The sequence below is a fragment of the Varroa jacobsoni genome, unplaced genomic scaffold (assembly GCF_002532875.2).
Source record: "Varroa jacobsoni isolate VJ856 unplaced genomic scaffold, vjacob_1.0 scaffold_1419, whole genome shotgun sequence".
Taxonomy (NCBI): Eukaryota; Metazoa; Arthropoda; class Arachnida; order Mesostigmata; family Varroidae; genus Varroa; species Varroa jacobsoni.
This window is the reverse complement of record NW_019214321.1, coordinates 237,099-255,587: the sequence shown is the minus strand read 5'-3', so window position 1 is coordinate 255,587 and position 18,489 is coordinate 237,099. Positions and strand designations below refer to the sequence as shown.

Here is an 18,489-nt window from a genome sequence, read left to right as displayed (position 1 = left end):
CTTCTGTGACAAAAATGCCGCTAACGATAAGGGTCACCTGCTTAGGCGCGGAAATATCTAGAGGTGAAAGGCCCAATCAAAGCGATTGCGCAAGGATGGTTATTGGCCTAGAATAGTATATGTGGCTCTGAAACAACTATGAGACAAAAAATCAGGTGATATCTAAATCAAAATCTGACAGGTAACATTCTAAACACTATTTAAGCATCATCAGACAAAGCTTTAAGCGAAGTCTAGCTCAAATCTAGAACATTAACAAAACAAGGCGTTTGTGTCATCATTTAAAGCTACAATGGCCGTTCACCCTACACACAATCACATGCGATAGCAAACTATCTTGTTTTCTATTCAATAACTTTTCTGGTTTCGGTGCTCACAGCGATGCGAACGAGCGCGTTGCACCGTTCAAAAGCCCAATTCTTACGAGTTCAAAGGCCGACAAACCCAACTATGCACTGCTAGCAGCAATGGAAATAGTCCTGCAGGTTTCAAGAAAGATCGGTTTAACAGACGATCCACGCTGCGCTAGCATAAAGGATTCAAGGAGCAGGAAGAGGTTTAGGTGACGGGACGCCAGGAATATCACTCACAAAAAAAGCGAACGTTCGGTAGAATCCTTGCTTTGCCCAGCCCGGTCCCCCTAGAAAGCATAAAAGCACTTAACCTAAAACGACTCAGTTTACCTTCGCAGATCAACTAAAAGGAAGGACGGCCGTGGTCGTCCTGGAGCCACGCCGTAGAAACCTAGGTCTTGAAAAAGGTTTGGCGGACAGTCGTGCCAGTCTACAAAAGCGATTTTGCTATCGGGAAGGAAACAGAAAATCTTTGTCCAGTCTTTAAAGCGCACTCGACAAAACGACTACCCGTATGATGGCAGCATTCTATTGAAGGGCAAGGCCGCTTACAGTTGCTATACGCTAGTCGATTCCAAAAACCTACAATTCACGGAAATAAATCATCAATAGATAGAATAAGAACGAAATCGAGCTAACGTGGTTTTATATCTCAAATGTGTACTGGAACAGAGACAGGTTGACAATATACAACATAAAATTTAAGTTTATATAGTAAAAATATTTGTTTCCGCATAGTGCTGAGAACCTTCATTTTGACAGACCGTTTTCGGGGTGGGGTGGGGGGGGGGGAGAATTTTTTGATGGAAATGTACGAATTTTACAAGCACGACGAGCTTTCGCTTGAATTCAGTTTCAAATGACGATCGTATCCCTTTTAGAGCAATAACTGCATCTGGTCTCTACACTTCGAACAGTATTAACGCTAGGATGTATATATTAGTGGTTATATGGCGTCATTGGCACGAAGCCGACGGTGAGTGATCATATGATTTCGATAGTTGTCCCCCTGAGAGTTAACGTTATTGCCGTCATCGATGAAGAGATTCGATAATCATGACAATGACAAGCTAAGGAAAAACGAGATTTCCTTTTGTCCAATGACGCCGACAGCCTGAACAATAACAACACCTGTCATTGTCACGGTATATGGCTTTTCTACCCAGCCCTTCAAGCTCAAGGCCCAGCTATCATCTGGGCAAAGCTACGTGTCGAAAGCAGATTCATTCTTTCGCCTCCCATTTGCTTTTCGTTTCTCCTCTCTTCCCTTCATAGTCACCGTGTACAATTCTTAACAGAAGGAACTGCAAAGAAGGAAATCGTTCTTCTAGCTAGCTTAAACAGAGTTAGCCTGCTTCGACTTCAACTAACTGCAAGGCCCATTGCCAGACAAATTGCTACTCTATTACAATTTCTTGGTCGTTAATCGCCCCAAAAATAGGATTAGTTACGCGTTTTAGCAATGCAAATAACAATACAAACTTCAAAGTTGTCGCACTTCAGAGGAGCACGATGGCTATTAATAAGTAATAGCAGAAGTAGCTACAGCAACGCCGACGGCAAACAGCCCGAGTGAAAATATCATCAAGAACTTTTGTCGGCGATCAGGAGAGCAGAGGCTGGCGTAGAAAAAGTAAAGAAGTCAAAAAAAAAAGGTCTTCAATTTAAAACGTATTTGTAGAAGAATAGGTAATGTTAACGGATGCCAATATTATCGTGCTAATGTAAAAATGTCTCTGTTGACCGGCATTCGTGCGGTTAGACACGACCGTGTCTTGTTCGTTACAGCCATTGGTCACCATTACTAAAAGCCAATATGCCCGGGGGTCTGTGATGACGTTGTCCCTGCAGAGGCGGCTTCTATAGTAACTTGCAATTGAAATTAAGTGGCGAAGAAAGCCACTAGCTAAAATTGTCATTGAGTACGAAACGAGAAGGAGTAAACGACGAAATAACACATATATCTCATAGATGAGTATTTTTTACATTTAAGTTTATCAACTTTACGAAACTTGAACTACGAGGCTTTCACCATATTACGAAACAACGATGTCTAGCGTCTAAGTTAGCCGATAGTTCAATGCACTCTTCTCGGTAACATAAGTTTAAATAGGGAGAATGCATTTTATATATAAAGTTCAGGGCCGTATTGTACTCTAGGTTACTTACATCATTATCGCTAGGACATTATCGGGTAAAAAGCGAAACATTTTTGGGGCAGTCAACGCAAATTACTGTGCTGACACGATGAGTTGGCGGTGAAGTTTCTGGTTGAAATCAGACCAGGGGCAATTCGTTCTTCAGTCCGACTAATGATACGTGACGCAGAATTCGTGTAAAATAAGGAAAAATATAATTATCTGTGTAAGATAGAGGCAGTCCATTAAGAAGGACTCAGCTTTTCAGTAAAGCATACTTTGAATGCAACTTTATGTAGCTGCCACAGATTCCACAATACCCGCTAGTACAAATTACCGAGCCTTGTTTTTTTGTAGATGACAATTTCACTGCGGCAAATTTGTTGCGTTGCACTATTCTATGCCGATACCGTTTATTTGGGCCCTAAAATAATGAAGCATTCCCAAATAAAATATAATTTGACAACTAGTGTCGGGTTAATTTTTTTCATCACAGCCAGATTTTTTTTTGGCTCTACTTTCAGCGGAACTAATACAATAGTAATAAGAAGAGTACTGTAGGCACAGCAAATGAGAAAAATCCCCCTCGGAACAGGCGGCATAATATTATACGTAGGTCTACGCGCAGAGTTTAGAGAGTGAACCACGCGCGAGCGTTAGCTCCTTCGATGCCGTCGTACCCCCGTCACTTTGATAACGCCACCCTCACCCCTCTGGGGCATTAGCACAAGGGTAGTATATGGCGCGTGGCGCCGTTCTCGTTGCCACTGCGTTGAGGTAAAGATCTTACGTATTCATAATAGGCAGCTTCGTTCTCGCTTTAATGCTGCCTAACGATAGACCTAGCCTGGATAGATTCACAAAAGAGGTAGGGAGTTTTGACACGGACTAACTCGACTTTGTGAGCTCCTACGCCAGCTTTCGCTACAAGCCATCACAGCCTACTACTGAATAAACTATACCTTGCCTTGCTCTACAGTACACAGCATCCCCAAAATATACTCGGGCGACCAGCCGGCCGTCTTTCTTGCGCGTCTGTACATGCACTTGATGGAGTGGCATAGTCTCCTTCGCAAAATGCCTCGCTTGCGCCCACATATCCAGTAGGGCTGCTGGCTAGCGCTAACGTTTCCCAAAGATTCCCCTAGCAGGATACAGCCCCTTCTCATCTCGACGACTGCAAGCGTCTGCGTGCTGCTCTCCCCCAACGTCGCTTCCTCACCGCCTCTTTTCTTTACCCCTTTTACCGTTACCATGTACGAAGCAACCGTCGGCCAGTTGATTAGCTGCTAACATGCACGAGACTAAAAAATTTATCTCAAGAGGTTTCGCCTACATCGCAGATTTAGGCTAGTGTCTACCGATGATGCCGCCGCCGTGTCCGCCATCACAGGTGCAAGACGTACTGCGAAAGGGTTGCGTAGCCCAGGTCGTTCAACCGCACTAAATTATCTCTTGTTTTCTTCAGTCTCGTTGTTTCAAAAACCCCTTCGTTTCGCCCTGAGCCTCCTATCACTAGACTTATTTTGCCACTCCCCTCAGGGTCGTGTACATTCCGTGATTCAGCCAACATTCTTTCATCTCAATCACTTGAATAAAGCGATGCATTTAAAGTTGCTTCTGCTGCTATTGGCGCCGCGTTACCTTCCATCTTCAAAATAGGCCGCCAAAGCAGACGAATCTCGCCCCAAGAATTGCAAGCATTCCAAGCCTCATCATTAAGTCTTACACAGTATACGCCACGGTACGCGCATTTAAGATGAGCTAGTTAGGGTTGCTGATAACTGTGTAACTGATAACAAGTTCTTAAAGACTAGTTGACGGGGGTGTGTAAAGAAAAAAGGGAAGGAGGAGAAAGGAGCAATGGTCAGGGACCGTAGTCGGGTAGTATAGGGGATAGTCCTTCCTGCATCTGCCTACTCTGCCATTGTTAAGACAACCTTAACGTTATTCAACTGACAATTATCAGAATTAAGCACTGGAAGGAGAACCCTGAAAAGAGGAATTTCGTTTCGTAGCAGGCGTGCTTCCAAGGGGAGTGAGCTTTGGCAGCCAAGTATCCCACTTAGCGACAGTTTCTGCTGATAGCGCTACATCTAGGACGTGTATAGTACGTGCCGGCGATTGCTAACTGGAACTCCTACTAGACCTAGATTAGGGCCAAAGCGTACATACGACACAGGTTGCCTTGAGGTTGAGGTTGCATTGAATTCTGAAAGGCCTTCATTAGTGGGACGAAAAGGCTTTGGATAGTGGGCCGGTTCGTTGGCGATAATTGCCAGCTAGATCCCAATGCCAGATTTTATAAAATCTCATGCCATTTTACTTCAGATATGTTCTCATATAGTGTCGGGTGATGGCCAGGGGACTGTGAAGAACGCAATGGTATAAAAAGTGCTCGGCAATAAATTCTCGAGGAAAACGCCAATATCTAGGATTCACCAACGACAGTTGTGTCTACATAAAATGGTTTGTCTTTAGCAACATTTAGGTGACTGTGGCCAAATCCACAGCATTATTCAATCTAAGAATACATTTAGGCTACATCACTTTTGAGGACTTAATGGCCGTCTATCTACGTATAACTAGAACTTAAAAGAAGATGTGCGCATGTGTAGTGCAATAGCTAAGCTTTTACCTTAACTTAAACGGTTTGCCGTTCGATTTGATATATATATAGCGTTCATCATATGAAATGAGCTCTGCAGTGTACAAGAAAACGTGACTAGAAGATATGTAAGATTATTATGACGATGTAGCATCGTTCGCGCATCGCTAGGCCTTAGGTATATACCCCTAGCGCCCGCAGTGGCTTCGTGTTTTTCCTATTTCTACTACAACTTCCACCAGCACGGAGATCAAGCATTGTTTTGGTCAGTTCTTTGAATGGCGTATGCTTTGTACTGGGGCTGATACTACTCTTCTGTTCCGTTGGATCTCCGCGAGGACTGATGTCCACAGCTTTATTTTAGTCACAAACAAACGCACACAAATAGAGAACATGTAACAGAGCCAACGCTCACTAGTATATTACTTAGAGTCAATGTCCATCAAGGAGTCTGTAACGGTCACATCGCTTATTTGTAAGGCAACTGAAATAACATAAACTCGCTCCTAAACTACTAATTATACGCGTTCGGTATATAACATAGTAAGCCCTGATTTTCTCTTGGTTATTCTATGTTCGATTAAAGTATATATGTACATTATTTCTATTTGTCTGTCGCAGATGTCTGGGAAGTTTCGAGAGACAACTGCTACATGTATGCCGAGTGTGATGGATGACATAGCGTCTCCAACTATGTCCTGCATTTTTGTTATGGTGACTCTTGCAGTGCAAAGTCAAGAGTTATCTTGCAGTGGTGTGTTAGCTCTGTGTAAAAAATATGACGTTTTGATTTTTGTTTCCAACTGATAGCAGTGCACTTCGATTGTGACCGATTCATCAAGCTGCATCAACCCATCATTTACACACCACTGCAGCTGTAACTTTGCTTTAAGCTAATCTGTCAGCGGTTCAATCGCGTTCACCCATTGACCTGACTGTCCGCGATTATTGTAGCAGACCCATTTTTATCACAAGTCACAGTTTAGTACTTAATGGTAATGTGAGAGAAGCAAGCCTCTCTACCTTACCCATTTGTTGAATTTTTTAACCTATTACCGAGGTTAGCAGGTACCGTATTCTTATATACATCCACCTAAGTGTACTTTGAGATGAGAGACTTCCAACACGGCTCTCTAGCCTTTAGTACTTGCCTTTGTAGTGGGTTTCAAGTTGGGTTGGAGTTTCAAGTTTGCTTCCTGGCCTTTTTGAAATAACGGCTCACTGCGTTCTAGTTGTATAGGACTTTTACTAAGGGCAAAATGTATACGGCGAGTTGAGATAACTTTTATTCGGAAATTACTTGAATCTTCTGATTTTCTAAGGCTCATCACAACTTGTCTGCTAAAAGCCCGAGTGACGACATCTGAGCGAAAAGTCTTCGATTTCTAAAAGTACATGTACATTTTGAGTATAACGTGCCGTAAAATGTTGCACTATTATGAAATAGCACCAGCCTGACTTATAACATAACATATATCTAAAATCTAGAGGTTAAAATAAGATATTGTATTCAAATATATATATGAACAGTAGCATTAAATGTAGAACATTCTGGCTTGAAATAAAAAGAAGCTCCAGTGGAATAATAGTACTGCAGTAGTATATCTGCGCAAAATTCTCAAAATGTCGCTCCTACCATGAATTGTCCTTCGAGTTGAATTTTTTTAGGTTATGATATTATAGAAAAAATCAAGAACATGCAACGCCTTACAGAGCTAATATACAATATTGTCCAATAATGTGGCATCGGTACTCACAGTCTATGCTGGGCTGAGCTAACGTGACGCCGATCGACGCGATGATGATCCCCACTGACACACACACTACTAAGGCAATATAGGTCCCTAGATATGGGGCGCAATGGAGAAGAATCTGTTTTGGACGCATGTTTTCCATGCGCGCGCCCCACATCCACGGCAAGATGATATTCAGTAGCCACGCTGTCAGCTGCGCACCTTTGGCCCACACATCCTACCGCGGATTCGAGTACGCTCCTAGGCTATTGCGTGGTACGAGCTTCACCTAATCTTGCGAGGCAAAACTTTCACGAACAGGGAACCTAGCGCGCTAGTGACGTTGATGTTGACTTCCTGTCCAGGCGAAATATCTCAAACAGCTGATGTAATTTTGACGTAAAATCACCGATGAAAGTGTTTTCCTCTTTTGTTTAAGGACACTATGAGTCGCGTATTCGGTGTGCATCAAGCCTGCGCGGAATATCGCGAAGACGCGGTGTATCGCGGGCGGATACTGCACTCACGATGAATGGACGTTGCTTGCCACTACCATGATCAAAACAATGAAGCCAAGAAATAACATGACACGTTATCTAAACGATGTACGACTTCTGCTCCTGTAACCTGTGCCCAAAACAAACGGTCGTTCACAAATAAATATTAAGAAGCAGGGTCATATCATGCGATCAGGTAGACTATGACGCTCCAACTCGATTTTATAATAAAATACTCCCTTGGCTAGAGCGAATAGTTAAACAGGACGCTTCGAATTTTGGATCACAATATAACACCACTAAGGAGCTGGCGAGGCCTCGTGGGCCTTTGGCGAGATGTACCATGACGATATAGTTCACGATAAAGAGAGCAAACCTATAATGTTTTCATTGGCGGAAGCTATACAAAAAAAAACTCTTTTAGCTATATACGGCCCTTAGCCCACTATTTGATACAGCTGTTTTTAAAAATTTGAAAACACAAATAGAAGAATATTATAAATATACATAATGGAACATTGAAACAGAGCTTAACATTAGATTTGTTTATATATTCTGTATAGCCTATCGTGTCTGTCTAACATGACTAATCTTTAAAGAGTTATAACTACAGGTAAATTTTCAATAGCGTTTCGATGGCGTAAAGTTCAATGAGGACACAATAACGTTTAAGTGAACTTGTAAAGAAGAATTTCTAATGGCCAAATTAATTAGTGGCAATCGAAGCTAACATGTATTAAGAATATCACTTGACAAATCGAAACACGTCATACGTGACGTGACGTGACGCAAAGCTATCTTCAGTATAATGTTCGATTCGCAAGCTAACCAGACAGGTGATTTCATGTCCGCCAGTCGCCTTCTATTTAGGCAGCTCTTTGGCCCGCAATCGAACTGCTCTTACCGTTATTCCCCGGCGTTTAACTTGGGTTGTCTTGACGGTCGATTTCAAATCGTGGTATCCTGGAAGTGTTTTATGTCTACATAGTGTTTACAATACATCTTTAGTAGCCAATATCTCTTGTGCAATAGCAAATACCCATAAAAAACTGCTTACTCTTCACGATAACTTCGCCCACATCGGTCGAAATTATTATTAAATTTCCCTGAAACAGCGGGTTGTTCCGTCCATTACAGTCAACAGTGGGTGGCTACTGATATTTCGGTTTAATTCATGTCAAGCGGGATCAAACCCAGGTGGGCCAACATCAACTTCCGGCGACACTTACTTACTACAGCATCAGGTTACTTTTTCTCACGGTAAACTGCAAACGAAAACAGCGTACAACTTTCTTCCGAATCATATCTTTCAAATAATAATACCTAAGACGTTTGAAAACCGATTGGGTTGACAAATTTTTTTTTAAACATACTTCTATTCTGTAAGCATAGCGCAATGTTAAGTGGTATTCACCTACTGTTTCACAACTTAGACCCATACTATTTTCGGTAACGATAGAAAAAGTACTGTTGTTAATTACATATTAAACACCGTCTGTAAACACAGACATATAATGTTGTATGTATACCCTGTTTACGCATGATGGTACGTCCATGTAAATCGTTTACGTTAAACTAAGAACGATAGAAGTGGTCACAATGACAACAACAGTATCAGTAAGACGAACGCGTCAACTGAGGTCCAATGGGTTGCAGGTGACGCACATCTGCGTGCAACCTATCGGTCAATACAGCATTTGTCGGAAGGCGGACGCAGTTCCCTTTGTCAGTACATTGTAGTAAACACGACGCGCCAGCAGAGCTCAAAACGAACAGATTCCTGACAGGAAAACAGGTGTTGGAGGGCCGAACCGGCGTTCATCGTCTCGCCGCACGTGCATACGTCATCACACCGTGACAAGAACACTCTGGGCGATGTCGACAATTTACATCCCCGTAGGGGCTCCATTCGAGCAGTAGGTTAACAACAAAAAAGACCTAATCTGCCGTTACTTTACTGCCTTTCCAATCTGTCGGTGCTGGTCAGGTTCCTATGAAAATGATGCAAACTATAATAAGATCGGGATCGGCTATTTACCACAGATGTGACTGTAATAGCTGGTACGATGTTCGATGATCTGGCTACAGCACGTTTTTCACTCCCGAAGGCAGTGGACTGAAAAGTCAATACGATTGTACGATGATTTAACAAAATACTGCCTTTTTCTTCGATTGACACCATAATGATTCTGCTATTTGACGGCTTGGTGAACGGCCATAGACAATAGTATGAAGGGCGAAAATTGTGGAAATGTTACGCCCAGCAGACGATTATAAATAAACGCGACAGACAAGTCAATGCGCTCAATTCCAGTTCCGTAACATTTGATGAGTACTATGATTCTTGCTTTGCTTTGCTTTACTTTTAGAAATCGTTAGCACAATGGTAAAAACGATCCGTCACGAGTCGGACGCGTCTACTTTATCGGGGCCAATGGGGGAACGGGATTTGAAATAGACCCCATCTAGTTGAAGATAAACGATGATAGCTTCGTATCGTATAATAGATTTACATTAGCTTTGTATTCGCTCATATATTGCCACTACAGTTATAGCGTTATTACACCTCGATGAAGTTCCAAATGGACCACGCAGATCTTCAACAGGCACTTGAACAGGCAAAGTAGAGGCGCACGTTGAGTGATCTGAAAACAATTTTTGACAAGAAAAAATATATTTTCCCCGAAATAATTTAGCAACAACTGTCGAAACGTCAGCCCCATCGAAATATAGTTATATACGCGATTTGACCGGATAGTAGAACGTGGTCTTCTAAACAGTCATAGATCAACATTTGCCAAAAAAAAATCTGTACACCGTCTGTTGTTGATGTGAAACACCTACGTTTGTCGGCACGCTTCGATCGATTTTATTGTGATCTCAATGAGTGAATGAGGTAATACTGATTTAATTCCAGTGTGACAAGCGGCCGATGCGGCCCTCGGAGTTCGATCGAACGAACTTGACGACTTAAATTCGACGCCGATTGGGATTTGCCCTCTGTCCTCTTTGTAAGGTTGATTTCTTCAAAGAGATCTTCTTATGGCAAAAATCCGCTTTGGACACCGCCTTTTTTGCTGTTATTATGAATGGAATCAGTAATGCCCAGTTGGACGTCATTGAGAGAACCGCGCAATTAAATGCTTGGCAATTTTTGATTGTATAGGAATGACTTTCGTCGGAATCAGGCACCACAGGCCACATGCAGAAAATCAGGAAGCCATTGAATTCAGCTGATTGCCTCGAGCTGATTTCGGTAACGTTTCAAGAATGACGAGGATGGTGGTCACGTTATTTCAGTCAGTACGAGTTGGCCAGCCGTTCTATAAAACCCGAGCGCACAACGATTTCTCAATAGGGTAATTGTCTTTTTACTTCATATTCCACTTTAATTAGTGGTACTTTAAGTAATGCCATGAAAGCTATTTATGAACGCGTTTGCTAGTTGGTGGTAGGGCCTAGACGATGCAGGCAGGCAAGCACTGGTAATCAGCAAGTGGCAATGCTCAATTTGTCCATGGAAATGGACCGAGACGACGGGACAACCTAGTACAGTAACGATATGATCGTAGGCTCACTTGCTTACTTTGCCGAGCGCTTTTCATAGTGCTCTATTAGGTCTAATAACAGCCCGCCAGTTCGACCCAGTATACAAGAGGTCTTCTGGAGCTGCCTAGCGGGTTTCGATCAGCGCCCGTAAATAGTAATGTCTGCAGTAACTATAGCCAACTTCAACAGCACGATCACTCCTAGCGCAGCTCGGAGTGCATCCAGCGCTCGGCTGCTAGCATTTGTTCGTTGAGCGGTGAAAAAAACACTGCTCGACACTCGCGTAAGCGTTTATTACGGACGCAGTGAGAAATCGATCGTCGCAGCCGACCGGTACGCTGGCCAGCAGTACTCGCAATGAACTTCGAAATAAATAGTGACACAGTTCCCTTTCTCTCTACTGCCACCCTTGTGTTTCCACTCTGTATTTTCTGCTGCTGCTGCTGCTTCCGACTTCGGACACCGACAAAGAAGGAAAAGACTTCTGGCAACAGCAGTAGCGCAAAGGCACGGATATTCCCAGCAACTCAATTACCGCAATGCATCAGATAAGATCATGGCGGCATACCAAGAGCTATAGAAGTGATGGCAGTCGGAGTGAACCGGGATGGTCCGCTCGATCGCAGATCGAACCGGACCGAAGTTAACCGGCGGCGCATGACGGAAACTATAATAGTCGTCATGACTGCCAGCGGACAAAACCGTGGAACGAATAGGAATGGCCATGTCCCGAAGTTTGAGCCGAAGGCCCGAAGTGACCGCAGAAGGCCCGTCGCCATCGGTGTGGACCTCGTCTGGGTCTCAGTCGGCATGAGCGTGTATGTACATCGTTGAAATATAGTGGATTTCCTGCATCAACAATAGCAGTTACCGTATATCTATCGTGAAGCTTTTGAAAACGTGATACAGGCGCTTCTTCGATGTTCAGCTACTTTCAATAGACAGGTATGCACATATACTTCTGCGGGACGCACAACCTTATAATATAGTAAACGCATATTCTTATGATTAGTACGACATTAGAGCAGCACGGTAGCCATAGACTAATGGGCTATCATTGTAGATACACATACATACATACATCAGGCCTAGTAGCAGTGGGTCACTCGGATAGAATCGAACGAACGGCTGAACAGAAAATTCGGTATTAATTGAACTCAATCAATCGCAGTTCTGTGCCGATTGCCGGTTAAGGTTTTTGGGTATTTTTTTTTCTTGCTACCAACACCACCATATTCACCACCGTACGATCCTATTGTCATCATCGTCTTCGCTTAAAATTGACGTTAATTACGGTACCTATGCAGTCGTTATAACACTTCTGCTGTGATTGCTGAAGTCAATCAGCAGAGACCACTAGCCGTTTCGATGGTGGCCATGATGCCCACTTCGAAAGCTAAGTGCCACACTGATTTTGCACAGTTACCGTCGTCTTCCACTCTAATCGAACTAATTGGGGTAGGGCGTACGCTAAATGGGTGAGTCGGGCTGTTTCTGCCGCAATTAAACCTCTGAGGCGCAGGTAAGACCCCGTCGTGGCTGTTCGACGTCGATGATTTAAACCAGATATACGAATGCATGTGTACAGATTGGCAGACAAAGACCCAGCAAAATCATAGCAGACTCGCCATATGTGTTCATGTATATTGTGTTCAGAAATGGAAGTAGGATAGAATTTTTGGCCGGATTAATAGGGGTTAAGTTTTCGAACATAGCTTAAATCTTAGCGAATGGTATAAATTAGGAGAAGTCCCCAGCCTATAGCAATTGGCTACTGTGCATCCGGGATTAGAGGTAGTGCTAAAGGAACTTTTACAAGGCCGGTAGGAAAATTGGAAACAGTTAATTTTTTTGAAGTGATTTGAAGAAGCTGATGAAGGAATCTCTCGAGGCCATGATATAGAACACTGCGGAAGAGTATGAGAATGTATGTTGAATACTAACGAGCATACATACAAAGTACAGTCTTTTTAGACTCATTTTTTAACGTTCTGTTTGTTTTTTTTTTGTGATGTGGGAACCGTTTAAAATTCTACAACTAGATTTTAGGAAGATCTAAAAGTATTTTTTTTCAAAGCGAGAGACAACGTCACCGCAGTTCATTATGATTCTGTTGTGATTTTGCATCTTAATAAGATCATTAGTAGAAGTAGATAATCCTCAAGCTCCGTAAAGGCCTGCACAACAATCTCTAGGCTTAATTACTTTATATGTTGCTGCTCGTACTATAGAAGTACACACAGAAACACAATTTACACTAGAACAATTTGCATGCAAGCTACCCTTGACCAAAATTCTCTGCATTAATGTATATCCTTAAGGATGCCTGTGCCACGCGTCCAGACTTTTCGAGAAAACGTCATAAGTTAACGATATCATTTCATTGTATTCAAGTGAAATAGTTACGCAATCACAAGTTATATAGCACCTATATTGCACTTATTTATGGTCCATTCCAATGGCTTTGTAAATTACGTGAGGGTATGCTTCTATTCGTCTTCCTCTTTAGAGCCTTCCGAAATCGAAACAACGGTAAGAACTGTTGATGGAAAGGTTACCATTCTTTGTTGGTATCTTCTACATCCGTTATCATTATGCGGGACAGATCGCCGATACTCTTCTAGTTGTGACAAGCTCTGGTCGACATCGGCTAACACCAGCGGGCCCCGGAGCAATGCGAGACCCCAGCAAAGCCTAGAGCAGAAAAAGTAAGCACTAAGAACGACCCCCAGCTGGTGTCACCGACATCGGAACATTCATTGACGTGGGTATTTACAGGGGACAGAAGAATGTATGACCATTTACATTGAGGGTAATGCGTCGTCAGCAACGGTGAGAAGTTTAGAATACCTGCCTTCCATGTCTTTGTTCTACTTCCTCCGTTGCTACAGCCACACGTATGCCTATTTATTGATAGCCGACTGCTTGAAGAGCATACGAAGTTTGCACTTGTTCCTGATTTAATCGTGTAACTTAGTTCCCGAATGGCGTAGTGCCTAACGTGTTTATCTACTAAGCTTAAGGAACACGACGCCGTCTACATTCGAATGCAAGCGTTTCGGAGTCGTCTGACGGAATGCGCAATAACGGTGCTGTACATAAAACTTCAAACATTTAGCCATGTAACCTATTTTTGCAAGGAAGTAAATCTCTTTTGAATAAACTATACATAGTAGTATCCAAAAATTCGGTGTTCGTAGGCAATACGTTTAAAATAAAAGTAAAACTTATTCAATTTGTTGAGGAGAGTCAGTCGGTGCAAGCGACTCCAAATAGTTAATGGGTGGATTGATGCAAAAGCTGCCATCTGCGAAGTAGTTGACAAGCCTTAAGCATGACCTTGTCAGCAAAAAGGAAATAGCCTGGTATATACAGGTTACGCACCTACAAACATTGGAGGGCTGTTTGTTGTATGGGCATGTGTTCTTGGTAACAGAAAGAAGTTAATCTTTTTCTTCTAGAACAAAACAACGAAACCATTCTTTCGGAAGTCGAGCGAAGGTCAGCTATTATTCAATGTCTACGGGTTGGACAGATTTCTTTGTTGGTCCCGAATCGACAATCTACGTTATTGCCAGTTTTCACGGCTTCTGAAATCTGAGGAAGGCCTTCATGAGGCACACAGGAAAATTATCAATCTGATTTAAATTTAAAGGGCTCAAAAATTAAAAGCGCTCAAAGAACCATTTCTGATAGATCTCGATTTTTTTTTTCCTATATACAAAAATGAACGGCCGTTTTGAAAAAAAAAACATCAACTACCGATTTAGTTTTTCAGATAAGGTCGAACGGTCTTTTTGCGGCTTCTTGGCCGTTTCGAATACTTGCATTCTTGTACTTTGGCCTGTTAACAATCCAAAAGTTCATTTGTTTAACATTCTTCTTCCACGTGGCTTTGTCTAGGATATTTCAGTGAGTTTACACCTTTCAATAGTTCTTAGAACATGGTCTAATAAAAAGTTATCTGTAGAACTAACAAGCAATTCATTGAAGATACGCAGTAGCCCAAGTCCTGAAGGAAAGCTCTAATCGTACCCAGTCGCAATGAACGGCCGTTATATTCAACGGATATGACCACTGGGTCAAAAATGGTCTTTCAATCAATGGAGAGAGAGAGAGAGCCGTTCAAGGGTCTGCGTTTTATATTCGGTAAAATTGCGATATAGCGAAATGTAATGTGGATAAGAGCTAAAAAAGTTAAATAAACACTTGTTCAAAAATGCTGTGAGACTATCATTCTGCCTTATATATCTGTCTATATACAGCTTATCAAAGGATCGAATTTACAGGAAATGTAATGGTTCGGGCGGTCTTTATTCTAATGAGCCTTGAGATTCCTTTAGTTCGAGAAGAGTAGAGTGCATACTTCCGCATCGCGTCTTTACGTTCGCTAACCTCCTGGGCCGTTGAAACGTTCACGATCGCCATGTGACGCCTACTAGGTTGCTATTTCTTTGAGTCACTGCGAAGTTTGGCCGTCGCGCCTTAACGGGTAACGGGAAACCATTGCGATGCATTTTGATTTGTCAGCGGTCAGTGTCATCAGCTGATGACTCAACTGGCCACTTTGTCGGCCAGGCACATCAGCAGTAGTACAGTTCAATATTAACTGATGAAGGTAATTAGCGATGTCCTATCAGTTTATTATTACCACCCTACTGGCCTCTGATTTGCTGTACACATTCACATCGATGCATAGATAAAGTTTATCCATGTTTCGAATGAAAGCACAAATACGCGTTCGAACAGCTCGTCGTCGTTCTTGTCGCCTTAGTTGTCCATTAGTTTGTATACGATAACTCTCGATGACTACTGGAGTCTATAACTATCAAGCTAACTAAAAACATTGGTAGATCTCGAACGGATGGACGTACGTTCGTGGAGTTTGTCAAGCAACAGTTTCACGAGGAGTGGCCGTGGTAAGCGACACACTTTTGTTTTCAAGCCTAGTGCCGGCCCACATTATCGCAGCTCGTCCAGGACGGAACAACAAAACCAAACAACGTTAAAATACTTCTCTGAGCGTCCTAGCGTCCTAGACTTGGTCCTGCTAACCAGTGCGAGCGCCGTCGCTGTCGCCGCGGCGCCGTCGCTGTCGCTGCGGCGCCGCTCGCATTGGTGATTTCTCTATACGAAACCGAACAGCCGAGTGAACAGCGTCACTGACAAGGAGCTGAACAGCTGCCAAAGCTTTGTAGCTATTAGCTCAGCGGGCCATTCAGTACTCGGACTATCTGTTTGTCTCCAGCATCCGCTAGCAACAAGCAACGTCTAGGTCGGGACGAAGACTAGAACAACAATAACAAAAAGGCCGAACGAACCACGGGCGGTAGTAACATTCGCTAGAGAGGGACATACAAAAAAAATAGAAGATAGTTATTGACTAGCAGCAGTAGCATCACTACCGTGAACGGCACCGCTATTACGACAGAGAGCAAATGATGGTGACGACCCGTCGATGGTCAACGGAAGTTAAGTAAAAACAATATTAGCTCGCTAACACATTGTCGTACTTCTTCGACTACGACGATTTTTGTGACAGAAACGGAAAGCCTGCTCTATGCCGACAAATAAAGCCTGCTGGCTCGCCGATGTTCTTGTGGGTCAAGAAAAAATGGCCAGTGTGTGTTTATCAAAACGTATGCGTGTATGTGTGTATGTGTATGTAGGAATGCCTGTGTATATGTTGCGATCCGAAATTCGAAGCTCACCAATAACGACAAATGATACCGTTTTTTCGAGTATATTTTCGTTTGACGTAGTAGTAATTTTGACGCCCTCTGGAAGAACAGCAGAAGCAGGGAGGAAGACTGTATCTTCTAATGAAGTAAATCCTGTTAGAAAGCGGGTAACAATAACAAGTAGATGACGAAGATCAGCTAAGCACGATATTCACATGTGCACAATGTGCATCAAAATGAATGAGAGCACATCGGCGCTGTAGTGCACACGAAAAGAGGCCACTAACTAGATGAGGAAAACAGGTCGCTAATATCCGTTTAATAATATTGTTCGGGAATTTCCTTCTGCTTCTCGCTCAGATGCTGATCAATCCCTTTCCAACTGCCCTCATTCACTCAATTACACTGACAGATTTTGAGGAATTGTCGACGAAGTAATCCACGGAAACAAGCACACCGCCGCGAAATGGCTCTCTGAGTTCCCACACTTTTCTGACAGAGCCACCTCTCAATCAAAGTAGCTTCTTCACCACGCTTTTTGCACGTCAGAGTCTTCTATTTGCATAGACGACCACAGTAAAATAATTCTAGCATTATTGATGCAACGACCTAAGTTGAATAATGACGAAGTTGTTATTTCGGTTTGTCTCTGACAGTTTGAGGTTCATCGAAATCCGTACTCCTTCGCCATCTCCAGCCGCCCGTTTGTCTATGGCGCCGTCGCGAATCTGCGGTGCAGGACACGCTACAGACGACTTTCCGCCACTTCTTCACAGCACTCGCACATTTAAACTGCAGAAGACGGCTCCTGCTTACCGTGACCGCCTTTGCCGGCTACGATAAAAAAACTACTGGTTCGGCTGCCGCCGTCGCCGAAAACGTCCTTCTTTCCCACTTTCTGCTTGGCATCGTGGTAGTTTTTGTTATAAGCAACGCTATTAACAACGACGGTGGCAGCAGCAGTAGCGATCGTGCAAATCCGCAGCGGCGACAGTCGTCTCCGGGACAGTACAGACTGCTGTTGATTCCGACAGCGGCGGTCCCTCGAACAGCGCAAACAGATTTCTTAGTATAGAGCAGTGATTCGGCCGGCCAGCCAGCCAGCCAGCCAGCCAGCCAGCCAGCCAGCCAGCCAGCCAGCCAGCCAGCCAGTCAGTCAGTCAGTCAGTCAGTCAGTCAGCAAGACAAACATTGCGTCTACGGCGGTGGACGGGCGGCTCAGCCGGAACAGCAGCCGCTTGTGCAGATCCTTACCCTTCGCGCACATTCTGTGGCCGCCTCCAGCAACGGCGCTCTTAGCAACTGCTATTGACGCGGGAAAGTACGCATGGTACAGAAACCGCTGCAGCCATTGCCGTCGGCGTCTTCAGAGGCGTCAGCGTCGTCTGCTTCGAAGAAGTTGCCGCGGGTAAAATCCTAGGGCGCGTCGGGTCAATCGGTGGACGGTTCGAGGCTGTTCTCGGAGAAAACTTATACGTTTAAAGCCAACTAGTAACGAGCTCGAAAGGAGTAAGAATGAGGGCACAACGATCCTGATAAGGCGCGGCTAGACGCTAACGCGAAACAAATACCTGGGACGAGTTCATGTGCCGACTTATAGTAGCCCGTGTGATTGGCAAAATCGGTGTACAGACAGGTATTTGTGGACTGGAGTGTTGCGCAGTGAAGCGTTGGTACTGTGGGCATTGTTTATGACGATGACATATGTCGAGTCTAGCGAAAGGGGGCGAAAAACGTCGACGTTCATACTAACGTAGCAGCAACATCGTACGCGATTAACTACGCCGCTACAGGTAACGAGCATTAATGGTTAGCTTGACAAAGATGTCATTCCAAGAATTACCCCAACCATAAAGCTGCAGTAGCCATGCTAGACGCGATAAGAGCAACGCGCGTGAGTCATTCAGCGGTACTCCGCACAGGACGATAT

General features: G+C 43.6%; 1 protein-coding gene across 4 annotated transcripts in view; it reads right to left on the bottom strand.

The window, feature by feature from the left end:
* Positions 1-17,721, bottom strand: part of Duox (dual oxidase) — a 138,803-nt gene extending 121,082 nt beyond the window's left edge. The window contains exons 1-2 of one of the 4 annotated variants that reach the window (XM_022849678.2): positions 16,590-17,721; positions 6,857-7,381 (exon numbers count right to left, since the gene is read on the bottom strand). In XM_022849678.2, coding sequence (XP_022705413.1) covers positions 6,857-7,010 — 154 coding nt within the window. In that variant the 5' untranslated portion in view covers positions 7,011-7,381; positions 16,590-17,721. Of the gene's footprint in view, positions 1-6,856; positions 7,696-16,589 lie in introns of those variants that run through there. The other 3 variants (XM_022849680.2, XM_022849681.2, XM_022849679.2) reach the window with 3 other exon arrangements.
* Positions 17,722-18,489: the final 768 nt, after the last annotated feature.